The sequence below is a fragment of the Aspergillus wentii genome (genome assembly GCF_001890725.1).
Source record: "Aspergillus wentii DTO 134E9 unplaced genomic scaffold ASPWEscaffold_5, whole genome shotgun sequence".
Classification (NCBI taxonomy): Eukaryota; Fungi; Ascomycota; class Eurotiomycetes; order Eurotiales; family Aspergillaceae; genus Aspergillus; species Aspergillus wentii.
Window position 1 is genome coordinate 1,670,446 of NW_024467836.1, and position 20,410 is coordinate 1,690,855.

General features: G+C 45.4%; 9 protein-coding genes across 9 annotated transcripts; 6 read left to right on the forward strand and 3 right to left on the reverse strand.

Annotated features, from left to right (window-relative positions):
* Positions 1–305: 305 nt before the first annotated feature.
* Positions 306–4,387, forward strand: ASPWEDRAFT_173721 (DNA repair protein SMC6; the record flags this gene model as incomplete). Its single annotated transcript, XM_040831123.1, has 13 exons — positions 306–407; positions 476–876; positions 930–1,449; positions 1,502–1,729; positions 1,798–2,357; positions 2,415–2,508; positions 2,561–2,826; positions 2,887–3,543; positions 3,604–3,706; positions 3,758–3,916; positions 3,982–4,121; positions 4,176–4,224; positions 4,286–4,387. 13 exons carry the CDS (start codon positions 306–308, stop codon positions 4,385–4,387), a joined length of 3,381 nt encoding a protein of 1,126 aa, XP_040687975.1.
* A 1,087-nt stretch (positions 4,388–5,474) lies between these two features.
* Positions 5,475–7,988, forward strand: dhh1 (DExD/H-box ATP-dependent RNA helicase DHH1; the record flags this gene model as incomplete). The annotated part of the gene is made up of 5 exons (XM_040837763.1): positions 5,475–5,518; positions 5,587–5,659; positions 5,713–6,309; positions 6,364–7,109; positions 7,979–7,988. The coding sequence occupies 5 exons, from the start codon at positions 5,475–5,477 to the stop codon at positions 7,986–7,988; spliced, it is 1,470 nt and encodes a 489-aa protein (XP_040687976.1).
* Positions 7,989–8,536: 548 nt separating this feature from the next.
* Positions 8,537–9,991, forward strand: ASPWEDRAFT_173723 (putative mitochondrial tricarboxylate transporter (Ctp); the record flags this gene model as incomplete). The annotated part of the gene is made up of 9 exons (XM_040831124.1): positions 8,537–8,569; positions 8,626–8,680; positions 8,743–8,763; positions 8,816–8,947; positions 9,061–9,208; positions 9,309–9,566; positions 9,638–9,673; positions 9,731–9,880; positions 9,934–9,991. 9 exons carry the CDS (start codon positions 8,537–8,539, stop codon positions 9,989–9,991), a joined length of 891 nt encoding a protein of 296 aa, XP_040687977.1.
* Positions 9,992–10,231: 240 nt separating this feature from the next.
* ASPWEDRAFT_29465 (putative mitochondrial translation release factor (RF-1)) lies at positions 10,232–11,844 on the reverse strand (the record flags this gene model as incomplete). Its single annotated transcript, XM_040833286.1, has 4 exons — positions 10,232–11,230; positions 11,305–11,580; positions 11,710–11,736; positions 11,767–11,844. The coding sequence occupies 4 exons, from the start codon at positions 11,842–11,844 to the stop codon at positions 10,232–10,234; spliced, it is 1,380 nt and encodes a 459-aa protein (XP_040687978.1).
* Positions 11,845–12,073: 229 nt separating this feature from the next.
* ASPWEDRAFT_113276 (DnaJ and TPR domain protein) lies at positions 12,074–13,705 on the forward strand (the record flags this gene model as incomplete). The annotated part of the gene is made up of 2 exons (XM_040828395.1): positions 12,074–13,051; positions 13,115–13,705. The coding sequence occupies 2 exons, from the start codon at positions 12,074–12,076 to the stop codon at positions 13,703–13,705; spliced, it is 1,569 nt and encodes a 522-aa protein (XP_040687979.1).
* Positions 13,706–14,083: 378 nt separating this feature from the next.
* Positions 14,084–14,942, reverse strand: ASPWEDRAFT_113323 (protein-L-isoaspartate O-methyltransferase; the record flags this gene model as incomplete). Its single annotated transcript, XM_040828399.1, has 2 exons — positions 14,084–14,710; positions 14,841–14,942. The coding sequence occupies 2 exons, from the start codon at positions 14,940–14,942 to the stop codon at positions 14,084–14,086; spliced, it is 729 nt and encodes a 242-aa protein (XP_040687980.1).
* Positions 14,943–15,800: 858 nt separating this feature from the next.
* ASPWEDRAFT_42274 (uncharacterized protein) lies at positions 15,801–17,385 on the forward strand. The gene is made up of 2 exons (XM_040835742.1): positions 15,801–16,171; positions 16,233–17,385. The coding sequence occupies exons 1-2, from the start codon at positions 16,006–16,008 to the stop codon at positions 16,964–16,966; spliced, it is 900 nt and encodes a 299-aa protein (XP_040687981.1). The 5' UTR covers positions 15,801–16,005; the 3' UTR covers positions 16,967–17,385.
* On the reverse strand, positions 17,351–19,336 carry ASPWEDRAFT_52558 (putative dihydrolipoamide succinyltransferase; the record flags this gene model as incomplete). The annotated part of the gene is made up of 11 exons (XM_040837764.1): positions 17,351–17,395; positions 17,464–17,535; positions 17,591–17,658; positions 17,719–17,773; positions 17,826–17,885; positions 17,932–18,324; positions 18,396–18,719; positions 18,802–18,857; positions 18,917–18,988; positions 19,041–19,099; positions 19,161–19,336. The coding sequence occupies 11 exons, from the start codon at positions 19,334–19,336 to the stop codon at positions 17,351–17,353; spliced, it is 1,380 nt and encodes a 459-aa protein (XP_040687982.1).
* Positions 19,337–19,867: 531 nt separating this feature from the next.
* On the forward strand, positions 19,868–20,386 carry ASPWEDRAFT_29470 (NADH dehydrogenase [ubiquinone] 1 beta subcomplex subunit 9; the record flags this gene model as incomplete). Its single annotated transcript, XM_040833288.1, has 5 exons — positions 19,868–19,887; positions 19,946–20,078; positions 20,128–20,206; positions 20,264–20,305; positions 20,358–20,386. The coding sequence occupies 5 exons, from the start codon at positions 19,868–19,870 to the stop codon at positions 20,384–20,386; spliced, it is 303 nt and encodes a 100-aa protein (XP_040687983.1).
* Positions 20,387–20,410: the final 24 nt, after the last annotated feature.

Consider the following 20,410-nt stretch of genomic DNA (forward strand, 5'->3'; position numbering starts at 1 on the left):
TTTAAAAATCTTTTGGTTGCACGATACCTATTTGTGGAGTAAAAGTGCCTACTTAGTAGCTACTACGTACGTTTGTTACCTTAGCTATGGGGCAATAATAAAAACCTTGGCGGTAAGTGCTACGCGGGGCCGACGCGAAGACGCGGTTCATCAATAATGTAGACCTTTTAGGCAGTCCGAGCAAGGTCATGACACCATACCTTCGAACATAGGGCTACGCAAGTTATCCACTGGATCGCAGTGTTTTCATTTCTTCAAGGGAAATGAACTAGGCCTTTCTACTACTCCCGTTTCACATTTCCCCGATGTCAAGGTTGAAGCGCTCGCAGGCGTCCTCAGACCCTGAAGACCTAGATGACGACAGCATTGTTGATGATGGAACAGAGGGTTCTAGCCCCCTTCACTCGGTACGTCTCCCTCCCCCCAAAAAAATTAGGCTCTATAATTTCATGCATTCGATTAACCATCCTTTCAGAGAAAACGTCTTCGCAGATCTGATTCCCTGGTTTCGGCAGAAGACACTGGAGCAAGCGACGATGGTGAAGTGGTTAGGCCTCGAGCAATCACAGAGGTAGTTGAAGATGAGGATGAGCTGGAACTGCGCGCAACGCAAAGGATTCAAGAGAAAAACTTTTTTATGGGTGACGAGCCCAATGTGCCTGCCGAGCATGGTATTCTCGAGCGCGTTGAATGCTATAATTTCATGTGCCACGACCGCTTCTACGTGGAGCTGGGGCCGCTGATAAACTTCATTGTTGGAAAAAATGGCAGCGGCAAAAGCGCAGTTCTTACTGCTATCACTCTTTGTTTGGGTGGTAAAGCGTCCGCTACGAATCGTGGTCAGAGCTTGAAAAGTTTCATTAAAGAAGGAAAGGAGTAGGTGACCCTAGCTTCCTGAAAGCCTAGTATTCTCACAACCCTTCTCTCAGAACCGCCACCATCATCGTGCGGATTAGAAATAGAGGTGATGGGGCTTACATGCCGGACGACTATGGGGAGTCGGTCATCGTGGAACGTCATTTCTCAAAGACTGGGACGAGTGGTTTCAAGATTAAATCGCAGAATGGGCGCATAATATCAACCAAAAAAGCCGAGCTTGATTCTATTATTGACTACTTCACATTACAGTTTGACAATCCCATGAACGTCCTTTCGCAAGACATGGCACGTCAATTTCTCAGCAACTCCAGCCCGGCCGATAAATACAAATTTTTTGTGAAAGGAGTCCAACTAGAGCAACTTGACCAAGACTACCGACTAATTGAGGAGTATGTCGACCAGGCAGAAGAAAAATTGAGGGGCAGGGAGCAAGACATCACGGTTCTGAAAAAACGTAAAGATTCAGCAAAGAAAAAGCTGGAATTATCTGATCATCATGAGTCGCTCAGGATCAGAATCAGGAATGTTAGAAATCAAATGGCCTGGGCTCAAGTAGAAGAGCAGGAAAGGGTGAGAGCGATTCTTCCTTTTATTCACACATGATTATTCCTGACAAATTCAGGCAAGAGACACTCTTGATGATGATCTTACCACAGCAGATCAACAAATAGCAGCTGCTGAGGTTGAACTTCACAGATTTGATTCCGCTTTTCAAGATGCTGAAGCTGAAACTGAAACTGCCGCTGAATGCGTAAGGCAAGCTGCTTACAGAGTTGAGCAAGCGCAAAGTGAAAAGGAAGAGATCAAAGCGAAATCGGACGAACAAATGAGTGAACGTCATGACTTACAGGTACTGTCGTTGGCTTCCCGGTGTCTGTTTGCTCTTTTACCTTCTCCATCTAATGTCCATCTCCATAGGCCCAGCAGCGTCAAATAAGGGAGTATGTGAAGGCAGCACAATCAAGGATTGATGTAACTAAGCAAAAGATATCCGAGGAAACTCAGCGGCTTGCCGACCTCAGTGGCGGGAGCTATACTCGGAAACAAGAAGAAGTCGAGCAAGCCCGAGTTGAAGTTTCTGAAGCTCGTAGGCTATATGAAGAACATCAACAAGAGAGTGTTCGCCTAGTTCGGGAATCAGAAGAGGCGGAGGAAGAAGCTAGATCTGCGGCAGCATCTGTTTCTAAGAAAAAGGCCGACATTGAACAAGCAGAAGCACTTCTCCGGAATCTTTCGAAGGATGGGGGGCCTCGAACTTCTGGGTTCCACGAGAGAATGCCCATGCTTCTCAAGGCAATCCAGCAGGAGCGATCATTTTCTAGGCAACCTGTCGGCCCAATCGGTCACCATGTAAGCTTATTGAAGCCGACATGGTCGTCGATCTTGGAGAACTCGCTCGGCACGACGCTAAACAGCTTTATTGTGACTTCCAAAAGGGATATGAATGTTTTGTCTAGTGTCATGCAAAGAGTCAACTGGTAAGAATTCCTGTGCTTGCCCATGTCGAAAGTTACCATCAATTGATGCAATGGAAGCGTTTTTCCAATTTTCATTGGAAGTGATGGTCATATCGACACAACGGGACACGAACCGGATTCTCGTTTCGATACGGCATTGCGGGTTCTACAGGTAAGAATAGACTTGAGTTGACCTCTGACATTGCCTAACATCGAGAGCCCAGATTGACAACGAATTGGTGCGCCGGCAATTAATTATCAACCATGGCATAGAACAAATGTTGTTAATCGAGCGGTTGGAAGATGCCTCTTCAGTGTTATTTGATGAACAACGCCCGAGGAATGTAAAGAGATGTTACTGTATCGATAGAGCCGACAGGCGGCGGGGAATTCATCTCTCGTACAGTCGCACAGGGGAGCCAAGCCAAGCACCGGTCCCGGCGTATAACGGTAATCCACGAATGAAATCGGACCTCGCATCACGAATCAGGTATGATGGATCAAAAAAATACTAAATTGCCTGGTCCAAACTCTAACAAATATTTTGCAGGATTCAACGTGATGTTGTAGATGACCTTAGACGTGAACTAAACGATCAAGAGCAACAGCTGCGTGCCTTATGGTCCCGCTCAGAAAGCTGTAAGCAAGCTCGTGTGAGGCATGGAAAAAGGAGTATTGATCTGCAGATTACAATACAGAGGAAAGAAGATCACGTTGAAGAACTCTCAGATGCCCTTGACAAAGAACATGTGGAGGATGGTCATCTCGACGCGCTGCGAGCAAATCTTCGAGAAGCTGAAGAAGATAAACAGCTCAATGAAGGCTCATATAAGGACAGCATTGATGCCATGAAAGCAATCATGAGAAATTTAAAAGCAATCACGCAAGAAATAGATGCGAAGGTCGCACATATTTCTACTTTAACCCAAGAATTCGAGGTCGCCCAGAGTGAGGAGTACAGGGTAGTAGACAAGCGCCGAAAGATTCTTGGTGACAAAAACGCTGCAATCAGACAAATTGAGCTCAGGAAGCGCGACAGGGAAAGGCTCCACCAAAACAGGGAGGATGTTGTCGCACGGATTCTCGATTTCACAGAGAAGGCCAGTTTGGTTTCACCACGTGTTGCGGTTGACGAAGGAGAAACTCTTTTCAGTCTAGAGAAAAAGCTCGAAAAATATCTCAAAGATACTGAGCGCTATAATCAACAGTGAGTTGTGCATACACGGTATAAGCACGGCCCATCGTCATTATGCTGATGAATTGGCAGACTAGGAGCGTCTCGAGACGAAATCGCTGCTGAAACTGAAAAAACGAATACAGCCTATCGTCGGGCTTCAGCTCGTAAAAAAGAGCTCACCCTGCTTGCTAGTGTATGTTCACCCCTGATACAAATAAGCTTATTTTGCTAACAGTACACATAGATCCTTAAAGACACACTCACGCATCGTAAAAAGCGATGGGGGATTTTCAGATCTCATATTTCTTCCCGAGCTAAGGCACAGTTCACTTATCTCTTAAGTGAAAGAAGCTTCCGCGGCCGACTGTTGGCCGACCACAGCGGCAAACTTCTGGATCTACAAGTAAGAGTGACATCGAATACATGCGACTGAATATCAATCTTGAATCTAACTATGTTTACTCATAGGTTGAACCTGATATAACCAAGGACAGTGCCGGTCGTGGCGCAAGGACACTTTCTGGTGGTGAAAAGTCATTCTCACAAGTCTGTCTTTTACTGGCACTTTGGGAGGCTATGGGTTCGCCGATTCGCTGCTTAGATGAGTTGTATGTCGGTGGTAATCTAAAGGCAAGATACTCTACTAACTCATTCTTCAATAGTGATGTATACATGGACCAGGTCAATAGGAAAATGGCTATCGACATGCTTGTATGTTCCATATTACCAAGGATTGGCTAGAAAATTGCCCGTTAACCATTGAGCTTGCTAGATGATTGCTGCGAGGCGCTCGATTGGGCGACAATTTATTCTCATCACGCCTGGATCAAGGGCAGAAATCTGCCTAGCATCTGATGTTAGAGTCAAGGAGTAAATACCCTTTTCCAATGAATACAAAGTGCAAATCGGGACTGACGACAATTGTCTTCTAGGTTAGCAGAACCAGAGCGAGGACAGACATCATTGTCATTCTAGCTACCGATCTGTTTATTCTGGATTGTTCATTTTCCCTTTCGCTCACCAATTCTATACTTTTCCATGTCATTGATTCTGAACATGTACCATTTATTTCATTATCACTATAAATTTGACTTTCAAGCCCATAGCAAAGGATATCGGTCTCCCAGGAACCTGCAAGGAAGTCTATTCCCTGTACGTAAGACTGATCGAGGCCTGCGAATGATCAACATTCATGCCGTGGTATGGAGTAGGCGAAGATGAATCAGCTAGGTGGCTATCGACAGGGTGTGGTAGTATCGTACTCCGTAGGTGGTTTAATGCCGGTGGGGCGGCAAGGGCGCCCACCCATTCACTCACTTCCGCCCGATCTTTTCCTCCACCGACGTTTACTCGCACTTTCATTCTTAGCTTGCTCCCTCGTTCCCTCTGTGCGAAACAAAGCCATCATCATCCCCTCTATCTAGGCAAATTCCCAGCCAACTCACTCGATCTCATATCCCTCATCTTCCAGGAATTTTGTTCTTCATATTATCCTGAAAGTCTCTATTGCTCGGCATCTTGAATCAGACAGTCTCCCTTGGATTTCTAAACTTGACTTACCTATCTGGCTTCGAAAAGCTCAAGTCAACCCTTTTGCAGCCATTCCCTCTATCGAATATACGACAGATACTCACTATCCATTGCGTCTTACAAGAAAACCTTCATTCCAGTCTTAAATCACCTTGGCTGTCTTTCTTCTAAGGCCCCGCCAATCTTTCCTGTCCGTAGCAGGAACAGCCGAGTTTTCTCCCACTTCTTGTGCTCATTGATCCTGTGGCTTTTTCAAATACCCATTGCGTCCCGTTTACAACTCATCCAAACTAGCAGACACTTTTCTGTCTTGTTCTTCTTTGCCATTAGCTGTTCTTCTCTTCAGTTTACTGGAACCACTGCTTCAGCCTCCAAAGGCTATAAACCCCATATTACAATTTTTTTTCTTTTTCCAATTTCCGATCATCATCATGGCCGACGCTCTTGCCTCTCAATTGAATAACACAAACTTAGGGTATGTCAGCTGTTATATGCCATGTGGCGTGTGTATGCAGACAAAACTCATCAAGTTATCTTGCATAGGGAAGCAAATTCAGAAGCGAAATGGAGGGATCAGCTAAATGTTCCCGCTAAAGATGCTAGGCCGCAGACTGAGGTTTGTAGTGGGTTGTCATTATTCGGTGTTCGCAGATGCTGACCTTGCCGCAGGATGTAACTGCTACGAAAGGTCTGGAATTCGAGGATTTTTACATTAAACGCGAACTCATGATGGGTATCTTTGAGGCGGGGTTCGAAAAGCCATCTCCCATCCAAGAGGAAACAATACCAGTTGCCCTTACCGGTCGAGATATCTTGGCCCGAGCAAAGAACGGTACAGGGAAAACAGCAGCCTTTGTCATCCCCACTTTAGAACGCATAAACCCTAAGAGCACCAAAACCCAAGCACTGATTCTTGTTCCCACGAGAGAGCTTGCGCTGCAAACATCGCAGGTTTGCAAAACACTCGGGAAACATTTGGGTATCAACGTGATGGTCACCACGGGAGGAACGGGGTTGATGGATGACATTATCCGGTTGAATGATGCAGTTCATATCCTTGTTGGAACACCTGGAAGAGTCTTGGACCTGGCTAGCAAGGGCGTGGCTGATTTATCTGAATGTCCTACTTTCGTCATGGATGAAGCCGACAAATTGCTGTCCCCTGAATTCACTCCCGTGATTGAGCAACTGCTGTCATTCCATCCCAAAGACCGCCAGGTTATGCTGTTCAGCGCTACTTTTCCATTGATTGTGAAATCATTCAAAGTTTGTACCACCAGGTTGTTTTTTGGTTTTCTTGGTGGCTGACCGGTAGCATAGGATAAACACATGCGCAACCCCTACGAAATCAATCTCATGGATGAACTTACCTTACGAGGTATCACTCAGTATTACGCATTTGTGGAGGAGAAGCAGAAGGTCCACTGTTTGAATACTCTCTTTTCGAAGCTTCAAATCAACCAGTCGATCATCTTTTGCAATTCTACAAATCGTGTCGAGCTTCTTGCGAAGAAGATCACAGAACTAGGCTATTCATGCTTCTACTCACACGCGCGAATGCTTCAACAACATCGGAACAGGGTTTTCCATGATTTCAGAAATGGCGTATGCCGCAACCTTGTCTGCTCCGACTTGCTGACTAGAGGTATCGATATTCAAGCTGTCAATGTTGTCATAAACTTTGATTTCCCCAAGAACGCCGAAACGTATCTTCACCGAATTGGACGTTCCGGTCGTTTTGGGCATTTGGGACTCGCTATCAATCTTATCAACTGGGATGACCGCTTCAATTTGTACAAGATTGAACAGGAGCTTGGAACGGAAATCCAGCCTATTCCCCAAAACATCGACAAGAAACTTTATGTCTATGATTCTCCTGACACTATCCCACGGCCAATTGCCAATTCTTCACAGTCCCGCCAGACAATGACAGCGGCTCAAATCACCAACAATGGAGAACAACAGCAACGCCGTCAGAACAACCATGCCAATGGTGGTCATTACCAGTTCAACCGGGGACGAGGCTCCTACCGTGGAGGTCGTGGACAAGGCCAGCGGCGCAGTGTGCAACATGATGCGAATAAATTTGCACCTCCGCAAAGCCAACCTAGTGGCAAGTCCCAAGCAGCACCAGCATCATAGTTTGGCAGGGGCAGTTAAAACACATCTAAACCCGAGCTTTCTTCCCTGCTTTGCAATCTTTTCTCCCCCCTCTCTCCCTTTCTTCATCTTCCCTTGGTTTTCATTCCGCTTTCTTATTTTCATCTAGCAATGATGATATGATAACGGTGCAATAGCTGTATCATATTCGGGCTTTTGTGTTGATCGTCCGCTCTGGTCTGTGTTACATGGGAATTTATCCACTTGGGATTGCCAACTGGCGTCATTTCGGTGTTATGGGGTTTTTTTTTTTTTTTTTTCATCTGTGTTTATCTTTGCTTCTTTCCTCTCTCCTTGTCATTTTACATGGTTGTAAATATAGCTGCTTACAACCACTAGTTGCATTATGAGAGCTCGGGTGTGAAGGACTGGACTCGGGTTTTCTACAATGGCGTTATATTTCCTGGTTTTTTTGGTGACATCCATTGGCTTGATCAACCAGGTGTCCTTTATACCCACTCGCAATCACAAGTGATTCGATGCTTCTTCAGCTTCGGGTACTTGTTAGAGTGATACGGCTCTATCGGGTCGACATCCCTTTTTTGTCCATCCCTGTTGTTCTCGCTTTGTTTTCCTTCTGTCTAAAGATCTGTCAGATCAAATTGGCTCTCGCGATCTTGGCAGGATTGCCCATTCAAGCCACGTTGTCATTCATCGCAGGGTTTGGCCTTTACAAGTTGCACGCTCAGCCTTATCCCGATTGGGGGCTGCATTTCTGATCATCTCCGAGTCAGTAATCCCAACTTCCAGGTGGTTCTTTCAGGTATTGATTTAGGCGACCCTAGAAGGTACTAACTTCATATTCGCAGCGTGCGCCGAAATCTGAAACAAACATATGAATTCGACAAAACAAAAACCAGGTCATTGACTGGGCTTGGGACATGGAATTTCATCCATCTTGAGGGGGGTTCATACGGTGAGGGGAGGAGAAAAAGAAAAAGAAAGAGAAAAAAAAAAGAGAAGAAGAAAAGGAATAATCGGAAAAATAAAATAAATAAAGAGGAGCACTAGATGCTGCTGCGATCGATTCATCAAAAATGTATGTATGGTATTTACACGCGAATTTGCATCTAGTGAAATGACAATTGATCCCCTCTTACAACATAATCTCACCAAGTCATGCTCTTCTGTCTTGAGACGATCTTATCATTCAGATTCATGTAACTACATACCATGTCAAGTGGAGTGAATATCAGAGAAGCGGGTAAATTAAAGAATAGTTTGGGGGTCTGGATTGCGTAGCTTGCATTCTTTGCTCACCGTAGGCTTGGGATCACATCAGCGCCGTCGAATTCCAACAAGGACGGCTTAATTACTTCGACGTATCTTACCAATGGCCTCAATTGATAAAGAACAGAAGGCGAAGGTTGTTTCTTGTTTCTTGTTAAATGTTTACTAAAGAAAATACTAACTGCCTTACAGCCCAGTAGTCTGCGGTCTATAATAGCGGGCTCTACTGCGGGAGCTGTTGAAATCGGTAAGTCACTCTCAACGTTGACTCCTGCGTAAAAGATGATGTTTTTCTGACCGTTGAAACAGCAATCACTTACCCAGCTGAGTGTATGACTATGAATTGTTGCTTTTGTTCTCGGGGCTGATAAGTATACATTAGTTGCAAAGACACGCTCGCAGCTCAACCGCAGGCTAACAGCCTCAAAGAAGCTGCCGTGGCCGCCGTTTGGTCCGCAATGGTACGCTGGATGTACTACATTGATCATTGGAAATTCCCTCAAGGCAGGAATCAGTGAGTTTATATATTTAATGCACCAGCCATTTCATTTGGATTTATTTCTTTCTTTTTTTCTTTTTTCTTTTTTTTTTTTTTTCGCGCGTGGCTTACATTGACTGTCGCTCAAGGGTTCGTTGCTTTCGACACCTTCAAATCGCTGCTCCAGGATGAGAACGGCAAGATATCCGGGCCTAAGACAGTCATCGCTGGCTTTGGTGCTGGATTCACAGAGTCGTTATTAGCCGTCACGCCCTTTGAGAGCATTAAAACACAATTGTATGTCCATTCAAGCCTGGGACCTACATTCAAACCTCCATACAACCTCCTGCCCCGTAAATTGCAAACGTCCAAACCACTAATTCTAATTATTTGGCAGAATTGATGACCGAAAATCTTCGAATCCCCGCATGCGAGGATTCCTGCACGGTAGCAATGTCATATTCCAGGAGAGAGGCGTTCGTGGGTTTTTCCAAGGCTTTGTTCCCACGACAGCACGCCAGGCTGCGAACTCAGCAACAAGGTTTTCGACGTACACTATGCTCAAACAATTTGCCCAGGGCTACGTTGCTCCGGGGGAAAAATTGGGGACCGCGAGCACCTTCGCAATTGGAGGCGTGGCAGGTCTTATAACTGTGTATGCGAACTTCCAATCCCTCTGGCATTTTTCAAGGGTGTACTTCATTTAGACTGACCTTTATGATGCAGTTATGTTACTCAGCCTCTTGACACCGTCAAAACCAGGTATGATTCTAAAAAGATGGAATTTTCTTTTTTGATATTTACTCATTCTCAAAACAGGATGCAATCGCTGGAGGCCAGTAAAAATTACAAAAATAGCTTTGTTTGCGCGGCAAAAATCTTTAGGGATGAGGGACTTTTTACGCTATGGTCAGGGGCTGTCCCACGACTTGCGAGACTGATATTGAGTGGAGGAATTGTATTCACCATGTTCGTCCATGGGTACCAGTTTCTTGTTGACTGCGGCTAACTCTTCAAAACAGGTACGAAAAGACCATGGAGGGTCTGGATGCGATTGATCCTCAGAGAAAATACATATGAATTTATTATTGTAAGTATATACTTTGAGGAAAGACAAATGTATAATGCCAAATTGCCCTGAGATATCATTACACAATAATTATCTAGTGCTGTGCAGTCCAAGCACATAGTACCCTGGGCTATGCTATATCAATACAGTAAACTTAGCAAATATATCCACAAGCTGCAACATTCAAGAGAACTAGACAACGCTAAAATGAATATTACCTCTGCTGATTCCCATCCCCTATCATTTGGCTATTATATCTTGCTCTTTGTTGAGTCTTCTTCAACCATGGCCTCTACCTCTCGATCAACAAGCCATGTTCTTACACTGTCCATTACAGTTTCGAGACCATCGCCGCCATCAAGAATATCGTCCAAATTATGAACAGTGATACCACTGCGATGATCTGTACAGCGACTTTGTCCATAATTATATGTGCGAATCTTGTCACCACGGCCCATCCGGGCAATGCCACCCATGGCGCCTCTTCTAAGTTGGACAAGTTCCTGTTCTCGGGCTTCTTGTCTCGCTTCTGCCAATTTTGCGCGTAAAACTTGCCATGCCTTCTTGCGGTTCGCGTGTTGAGATCGCGAGTCCTGCATTGAGACAACGACGCCAGTCGGTACATGAGTCAACCGGATGGCTGACTCGGTTTTGTTCACATGCTGTCCACCAGCACCGCTGGCTCGCATCTTCTCGGTGCGAACTTCTTGAGGATCAACATAGTAATCGCTGCTCGGATCGTCGAAATTAAAACCACCGTCCACCCCGCTCCCTGTTTCAGGAAAACTAGGCAGTACCATAACGCTGACAGCACTGGTGTGCGTGCGCCCTTTCGTTTCCGTAGCCGGAACCCTTTGAACCCTATGCACTCCCGATTCAGTCCTCATGACATCATATGCCCCATTTGCCTCAACTTCGATCACAGCCTCACTCAGCCGGTCCTCCGCAGGGCCATCTCCGACATCTTGTTTCAATATAGTCGATCGAAGGCCACGGCGTGAGCAGAAGGCAATGTACATCCGTAAAATCTCAAAGGCAAAAATACCGGCTTCATCCCCGCCTGCTCCTGGTCGGATTTCAACCAGACAAGGAAGCTCTGCAAATGGATGACGAGGGATAAGCGACTGCTTTAGGCTATCTGATATCGCAGGTAAAGCAACATTGCTGCTCTCCAAGTCCTCGACAGCAAGAGAGCGTAACTCGGCATCGGTATCCGGGTCATCGAGTAGAGACTTGAGTTCTAATATGGACTAGCGCAAACAAAAGAACATGAACACTTAGTCAGTAATGTTTCAAATCCACTAGAAAATTTCAAGATGCACACCTCATTAGCACTGTCCCATTCTCTGAGTACTTTAGCGATTGATGCTAACTCGCCAACCCGCTTCGCCACTTTCGCATCGAATGTGTCCGTCAGGCAGGCGGAGAGTTTCGAATGCTCAGCGGCCAAGGAGCGAGCTCGAGTCAGTAGGGCAGAAGATATACCATGATCTGGTACTTCGAGATCGTCAGCTCCACCATGATTGAAGCGTATGTTGATGGGATCCCACTCGTGTTCAAAACCCGCCGTTGCAGAACCGGCCGCTGGTTTAGAGCGACTCTAACAGGCCGTATAAAACATCGAGAGCACGTCCATGGGATGTTGAACATGCTTCCCAATAGAAAATTTTGTACCGTCGGTGCTGTGAGAAAATAAGAAAAAATAACTACCTAACTTTCTTTAACTTACTGAAGATTTGTTCAAAGCTTTTGGAATCTGTCACGTGGTATGTATTACAGTATTTACTGTATTGTAATTACGACTCCATTCCGCACGTAAGGGACTGTAAAGGCCAGACTGGAAGTTCAAGGTTGACATTTCCATCCTTATTTCTACGGGGTACCCCGGAGCTTTTCTTGATCATGTAATGTGGTGTACGACCTCACAAATGGTCATCGCTGTATTTTCTTCTCAATTTGAACCTACGTGAATTTTTACATTTACTAATAGAATTCCTCGAAAGATCGACTAAAATCCAGAACTACATACTATGTACTTCTTGCCATAGAGCCTACTTCCCCTTCGCAGGTCCTCGTCCTTCGTCGTCTCAAACATGCTCATATTTCTGGGGTCTCTTACGGTCTTTTTGGCCTGTCTCTCAACTGTCCATGGCCTACAACCTTCACAGATTCCCCTGGATACACCGTTGTCATCCTTGATCTCCTCCGCAAAAACTCATCTCGCAAGTGGTTCGCCTGGTGATGCTTTGCTCTATTTCAATGCGGCTATTTCACGCGATCCTGCCAACTATGTTACTATCTTCCAACGGGGCGCGGCCTATCTATCTATGGGGAAAAGTTCGCAAGCTCTAAGTGACTTTGATCGGGTTTTGGAACTCAAGCCAGATTTCGAAGGTGCTTTACTCCAACGATCCCGTCTAAAGGCCAGATCTGCCAACTGGGCCGGTGCCATTAATGACCTTGAAGCGGCTGGGAAGAAGTCATCTCCAGAACATCAGGAGCTTCAAGAAGCCCGAGATGCTGCTGCTTTAGCGCATGATGCAGACAAGCAGGGGGCTTGGGACGCTTGCGTAAATTACGCTAGTGTGGCCATCGTGAAAGCGAACTCGGATTTGAGTCTGCGGCAGACTCGGGCACACTGTCGCCTCGAAAGAGGAGACGTAGAGGAAGGTCTCAGTGATCTCGCTCATGTCTTGCAGATTTCACCTAGCATGGTGGAGCCACACCTTCAAATATCGTCAATGTTATTTTATGCGTTAGGGGACACTGATCGCGGTGTGTCTCAAATTCGAAAATGCCTGCATTGGGACCCTGATTCCAAAAACTGCAATCGTCTTTATCAAAAGGAAAAAAGGCTAGTCAAGCGTTTAGAGAAGCTGCAAGGAACTGTGGATTCTCGGAAGTTCAATAATGCCATCAACTTGCTAGTTGGGGCTGGTGGAGACAGTGGTCTAATGGATGATGTGAAAGAGGATGTTGATGAAGCGAAAAAATCAGGCCATATTCACCCTGCGGCTCCTAATAAACTTTATACATTCTTAGTTGAGAGCACCTGTGAGGCTTATCGTGAGGTTCGTGATTTTGCGGGGCATACATTTTCTCGTCATTTCACTGACAAAATCCATTTATTTTAGATACAAATGCCCAGAAAGGCCGGGTCTTATTGCGCTGAAGCTCTCGAGCTGAATCCAAACTCCCTTCAGGCGCTTCTATTTAAGAGTCAAAAAGCCATCGACGAGGATCGGTTTGATGATGCTATACATACTCTCAACAAAGCCAAGGAGCATCATTCCAACTCCAAGGAAATCGAGACGCTTTTACAAAAGGCACATGCTCTACTGAAGCGTTCCAGGCAAAATGACTACTACAAAGTTCTAGGTGTTGGCCGAGATGCAGATGGGCGGACAATTAAACGTGCTTATCGGCAACTGACAAAACAACATCATCCCGATAAGGCCTTATCGCAGGGTGTATCGAAGGAGGAGGCTGAAAAGAAAATGGCTTCTATCAACGAAGCCTATGAGGTTTTATCTGATTCCGAGCTCAGGGCACGTTACGATAGCGGCGATGACCCAAACGACCCTGAGCCGCAGAGAGGGACACCATTCCAGGGTAACCCATTCGGTCATGGAGGTGGTCAGCATTTCTTCTTCCAGCAAGGAGGTCCGCAATTCAAATTCCAGGGTCAGGGATTCAACTTTCCCGGTGGTTTTCCTTTTCGCTGATACTTGATAACGCGGGGAAGGAGGGAGAGGGGATGTATCCAATAGAATTATTTAATGAGACCAAAGAATTTCAGCCTGTTGTTTACTGTCCGTGGATCATGCCTCTGCATGTAAATGCCCAAGCAAACAGGATAGCCAGTGGACACAGCATGTCACTTTCTCATGACTTACTTTGTACTTTATACTATATATCTTTTGGTTACTTGCACTCCGCTCTATGGTTTGGTAGGCATTCCGATCCTTGTATATTAGCCAGGCCATTGAAATATCAAATATCCCATTTCGCTGTTCCATCCATCCCAACTCATTGCAGTACCATGTTCTTTTATTCCCATGTCCTATTTATGCAAGTATGAGGTACAGAGCACCAGCAGTCGCTTATCTAGGGGGTGCATCAGTCAGTGGCACATAGCTCACTTGAAATACCTTTTCCTTGCGGATTGAACCATCCCCCATTTTGTCCACCACCCAGATATACTGCCCCCCACTAAGTCCAAGGCTTTCCAAAGCGTCTCCATTGGTTTCCGATTCGACGGGTATAAACATTCGCCCTGGTGCGCGGAGCTGCTCGACCAATATAGGGTGGAGCTTCTCAGCTGCGGCGCCAACATGAATTGCATCATACGGCGCTTCTTCTTTCCATCCCAAGCGGCCGTCTCCGGAGATGAACTTCGCTATTCCGGTTTCCAGGAACCTGCGGCCCTGTTCCGACTTACTCATGTTGATGCGGGACATATCAACCAACTCTTGTATATGATCAATCCCAATGACATGGCCATCGGTGCCGCCGGCAGATGACGGGTCGGTAACAAGATTAGCAATGACATGTGTAAGATATCCAGAGCCAGAACCAATATCAAGTACCCGTGAGCCTGGCTTCAAAAAATCGATGAGATATTCGCACGCATGACCATGCATGTGTGGCGCTGATATTGTTGCGCCATGGCCAATGGACTGCGGCGAGTCCGAATAGGGTCTCGAGGGGGAATAATGAGCCCGATCGACCTTCAATATCACATGTTAGCTATCAATAGGGGGTCTATGGGCAGCAATTCCATGTGCACCATTTAAATTGACGTGGTCTTCTGTGCAGGGTATTTGGGGTGGGACCGTGGGGTTAGAAATAGATACTTACGCGCATCATGGCTCTCTTGACCCGCTCATTCTTTATAAGTCCCACCTTAAATAGATTCTCAACTAGCTCGTCGTTAGTCGAGCCAGAGCAATACCACGCCATCGAAAAATGTCTTCTTATGGTTGGCTTTAGCGTTGGCGTTTTTGCTGCTGCCCTTTTTAACATGCAGGCACAGTGATGAGAGTGAGCTGGGTGTTGGTTCGAGGCCTGGTGGAGAAAGAAGGCAGTGACCAACAGTAATGCAATTGAGCTGAGAATTTCGCCGGTTTGTATTCCCAGATATATTACAACAAGACTCTTGGAATTCCATTTCTTTGGCACGTTGTAACGCTTGAAAATAGCAGTGGCTAACTGGCTATAGGATGATTATGATAGTATGACGCCATTGTCGTACATTTACACTTCATTATATGTCATAGACTGGCTTGAGAGGCACCGCATGATACCGTCTTATTTCTATGTAATGACTAGTGTAACCCCAAGCCCATGTTTGGATAACCACGCAATAACTACTACCTATCCACTCACATAGGGAATGGATTCCATCTAATGCTTGCAATTAAATATACTGTAGTCTATTCAATACATAAAATTAGTATAGGCAACTGCCACATAAACTATATTAAATATATATATATATTTTTTTTAAAAAAAAGATTAAGATTAAGATCAATAAATGATAATAATGTGAGATCATGTAACAATCTATAAAGGATACACAGACAGATAGTACGAAATTTATATTATAAAACTATGTTTGATTTCATATAGAGACTAGGTAGTTACTAGGTTAGTATTGTTATATATGAAGTCACAGTTAACCCTGTGTAGGAACTAAAGAGAAGGAATTACTACCTATATAGAGTCAGCATGAGCTGCATGGCAGAGCATAGATACCACATATATAATATCACCTGGCCACCAGGCCTAACACATTATACCCTAGATAAGGACAAATCCCTTTAATGCTACCTTACATATCAGTAACAGGTAATACATAAACATCCTGCTCTGTCATTTTGCTTAGTAATACACCACTTTCTAACTAGTCAAATTGGACAATACAACCCATCCATCCAGATACCACCTTACTGGCTATTATCCTGAGTCTCATCAAAGCTACTATGATGACCATACTAGTAGATGTGGCAATATTAATACCACAATGGAATCAGATAAAGCCAACTCAGATACCAAAACTGAAGTTGATATCATGATACTGGACTACCTACTATGCATCACCATAGATAGAATCATACACACAAAAATAGAGGCGAGGCAGTCTTATACATATGACTGGGATTCTGTCTGGCTCTTGCACTCAGTGAGCAGTAAGTAAGTCCTGCGGCCAGCCAACAGAAAAACCTATTGACCATGCCTTCGCCAATAAAGCCATCAAATCAAAAATACCAACATCCCAAACGCCCACACAGGACATGCGCATCAAACTACAGCTTCTGGCCTTTGCCACACTGTTTCTCTTTAATCTCCCGAACCCAGATTCCCGCAGCGTATCACCTGGATCGTCTCGGTCGACCAATGGAGAAACCTCAAATGCCGCTGGAAATACCACAACAGCAGACGGTCAGTTATCTGAGACATGGCTGCTGCCCAATCCTATGAGTCACGAAAATGATACAAGGAATGAAGATTCCTGCAAAGCACGAACGCCAATCTCTGAGATAGCAACAGAATTCATATCTCTATGTTTTATTGCCGAGGCGAAAATATCAGAACCACGATGGATGGACCTTGCAGCTCAATTCGCAATGCATGCTATGATCGAGGAGTACCAAGCCTCGGGAGATATATCCACGCTGAAGCCGCTAAACGAGTACATTGCTTGGACAGCCACCAACTTTGACCAAGCACAGAAGTGGTCAAAAGAATGTGCCAAATACATCAAGTATCTACGGCCATTACCTGGAACTTTGCTACAGGATCATCTCCAAGTCGTATCAGCAAACATGTCCGGATCGCGCTTCGCAGAGACGGTTGTTGATTTTCTGACTGACCTCATGAGAACGCTGGAGCCCCCGGTGCTCATCCAACTTGAGAGAGGAAAACTTGGTGGACTTAGCCGGGCAGAAACACAGCAATTGAAAGAACGGGTAGGGCTGCAATGAAGGACCAGCCATCCCACATTCTGAAGTAGGATAGGCGGGAATAATTAAACGGAATACAGATACGAAGCCCAAGGCAAAGATTTTATTCACAGGATATTTATGAAACAATATTGTCAATCAGCGATCCTAGTGTGAACTAGGTTAGCATTTACTATACCTGGACTAGAATTATTTTGTAGAACCCCGCCAATACTAGTGGTAAAATAGACATGAGAGCATTACCCTCAATATAAATACTGCTTATTTTCTGTATCTTAATTCGCCTATCTGAAATTTGCATGGAATAATAATTTACAAAATACCAACCCGTGTGGAAAGTCACAAGGTGATAGTTGAACCTCCAATGTTGAGTTGAACGGCGAAATGTGACTTCATCGGAATTATCTAACCCAATAACATTCGGCGTGGGTCTTCGATGTATTCCTTGACCTGAACGAAAAAAAAGAAAGAGCTAATCAGCGATTATCTTAGGTGACAATTTGATCGATAACACAAACCTTGACAAGGAAAGTAACTGCTTCGCGGCCATCCAAAAGTCGGTGATCGTAAGTCAGAGCAAGATACATCATCTAGTCATCCATCAGTAACTTCTTTTCAGCGAAAACCAGCAATTACACAACGTACAGGTCGGATTTCAACTTTTCCGTTCACGGCTACTGGCTTATCCTTGATAGCGTGGAGTCCGAGAACAGCTGGAGGATGTTAGCCTCATTTCGCATCTCCCTAGTACATTATACTGGAGAAACACCTACCTGTCTGTGGCAAGTTGATAATCGGTGTACCCATCAAAGATCCGAAAACGCCGCCCTGGACTGATATTAGTCTAAACATTGATGGCATCATGAGCGGATGGGCTTACGTTGCTAATGGTAAACGTGCCACCAGCCATGTCCTCAATTGTCAATTTGTTGTCGCGCGCCTAATACCGTCAACATCCGAATTGAGACTGCCATTGGTCTACTTACTTTCTTTCCAAGGTCTGCAATTGATTTTTCAATTCCAACAAGGTCCATCGTCTCGGTATTACGGACCACAGGTGTCACAAGACCTTTCTCGGTTGCAACAGCCACACTGATGTCAACATAGTCCCTATACACAATAGTATCGCCGCCATTGGGCCCCTCGATCGACGCATTGACTGTAGGAACATCCCTCATGGCAAGAACCGATGCGCGAGAAAAGGCGCTCATGAAGCCAAGCTTCACACCGGTTTTCTTCAATACATCATCTTTGTACAGCTTCCGAAGCTCCATAAGAGATGACATGTCAACCTCATTGAAAGTGGTGAGGGAAGCGGCCGTGTTCTGGGACTGCTTCAAGCGCTCTGCTATTCTCAACCGCATCCTGTTCATTTTAACCTTGAAAAAAGAAAGAAAGAAAAAAAACCAATCAGCGACAGACCATAAGAAGGAAGTAAGAGAAAACACACTCTTCGCTCCTCGCGACTCCCTAAAGAGGGTTGAGCATTTGATGTAGGTTGCGACTGCGCCTTTGAAGGTTCGGATTTCGGCGCGGGGGGCTGCTCAGGCACAGGGCTGGAAGACTTCGGTGCTTCCGGTGCCTTAGGCTGCTCTGGCTCAGAAGGCTGCTTGTTTTCGGCACCGGTAGGCTCCTTTGGCTCTTCCTTTTTCACATCAGGAGCACCTCCAAGCTCCAGCTTGACTAGGTCTTGTCCGACAGTGACGGTATCTTCCTCGCTCACGAGAAATTCCTTGACAGTACCAGATTCAGGAGCATTGACAGACACATCAATCTAAAATAGACAGATGAAAGAAACCGGGTTAATGGTCACGAGACTCTCTCATTATTCAAATAATGCATATTTTTTAACTTACCTTATCCGTTTCAATGGTGGCGATTTCTTCGTCTCGTTCGACAAAATCTCCAACCTCTACATAATCAAGGTAAGAAAAAGAAATATAGGAATACCATTGGTATGAGAGGCCTTACGTTTCGAGAACTGCTTTAGTGTTCCTTCCGTGATTGACTCTGCCATCTGAGGAACCTTGACGACAGTATCGGCTAAAATGCAGTTAGAGAAATTTCAGCGATAAACATATGAAGTGCAAATTACCATAAGTTCGAACTTGGTAGCCGCCCAGGGGGGCGACATTGCTGCGGAGAATATTGGCTCTGTAGTCTCGTCAATAGGCCTATTGTAAGGAATCAAAGTGCTGCCTTGAGGTGCTCTTACCCCGAAGCCCGAAGCAGACCCGCAGTTCTACCAGCGTTCCCGGCATGTTTTGGGATCGCAACAGACGTAAGACTCCTGCGACTCCCAGCGCATAAACCGCGGGACCCATGAGCAACTCGAGGAAATACCCTCAGGTTTTGCTGTGAGAAACGTTGAAGTGGTAATCGAGAAGCCATGATGACCCAAGCTTTGATAGCTCAATCGTTGGTCGATGCAGGATATAGTAAGCAAAGTAGACTTTAGAGACGCAATTGAATGGCTCTCGTGAAATCGGTGGATATTATAAAATAGGTTAATAAAATAGGTTGGGGGTTGTTCTAGTTGAATGCTGGCCACCAGGACTGGTGTTGGAAGGTGACGAAACTTTAGTCAGGGTACGGGACTTTGTAACGATAGTTCCAAGTCCGGGCCGAGAGAACCGGAATTTCCCTCAGCGGCCTCCTAGATTCCTTGCGCCCGGCAAATGACGGAGTATTATTATTACGCTCATTCGTGCACCGAAGACGACCAACTTGGCAGTTCAATCATCCACCAACTCCGCTAACGACAAGGGAATCTTGAATGCCACCTGTAAGTGGAAATCATCACGAAACTGTGGAATTGGCGCGTTCTGGGTTATTATAAGGGCCGCACAGCTCACAATTGAATATCTCATCTTGCTATCTTCAACGGAAGCTTCGAGGAAGAGAAACTAGCGAAGAGACATAATGTCTTTCAACGCTGTTGGGTAAGTTGGTAGCGAACCCGAGAAGAGGCCATGGCACGAAATCTAATAATATTTGAAGTTCACTCTATCGACGATCGTTGAAACTCGCACTTGACTGGGCGGTACATAGACAAGTGTGGCGTGGACAAGCCGTATACATTCGATCGCTTTTTGAAGCAAACAAAGATGTCCGCGACCCCCGTCAGCAAAAGGTATATACCTACAAGCCAGACATTCCCCACACTTGGCTTACATTTACAGGTGCTACTACGGGAGACAGAGAAACTGCTAGAGTCATGGAAACACCCTGACCCTTACCGAGCCCCTACAGCTCCAGGTGGTATGTGTCGTCATGGTGTGCAGTTTTACTGGCATGAAGTGCTCACGGTTATTTTAGGATCCAAATATGAGAGAAATATCCCTGCCAGGAAATTACCTTGTACGTCTAAATGAGAGCTGCCTTTGTTTTCGTACCACTGACATTAAGCTAGATGCTTTTGAACATGGGGGGGTCCATTGATTAACATTGAGGAGGTTGGAGGTG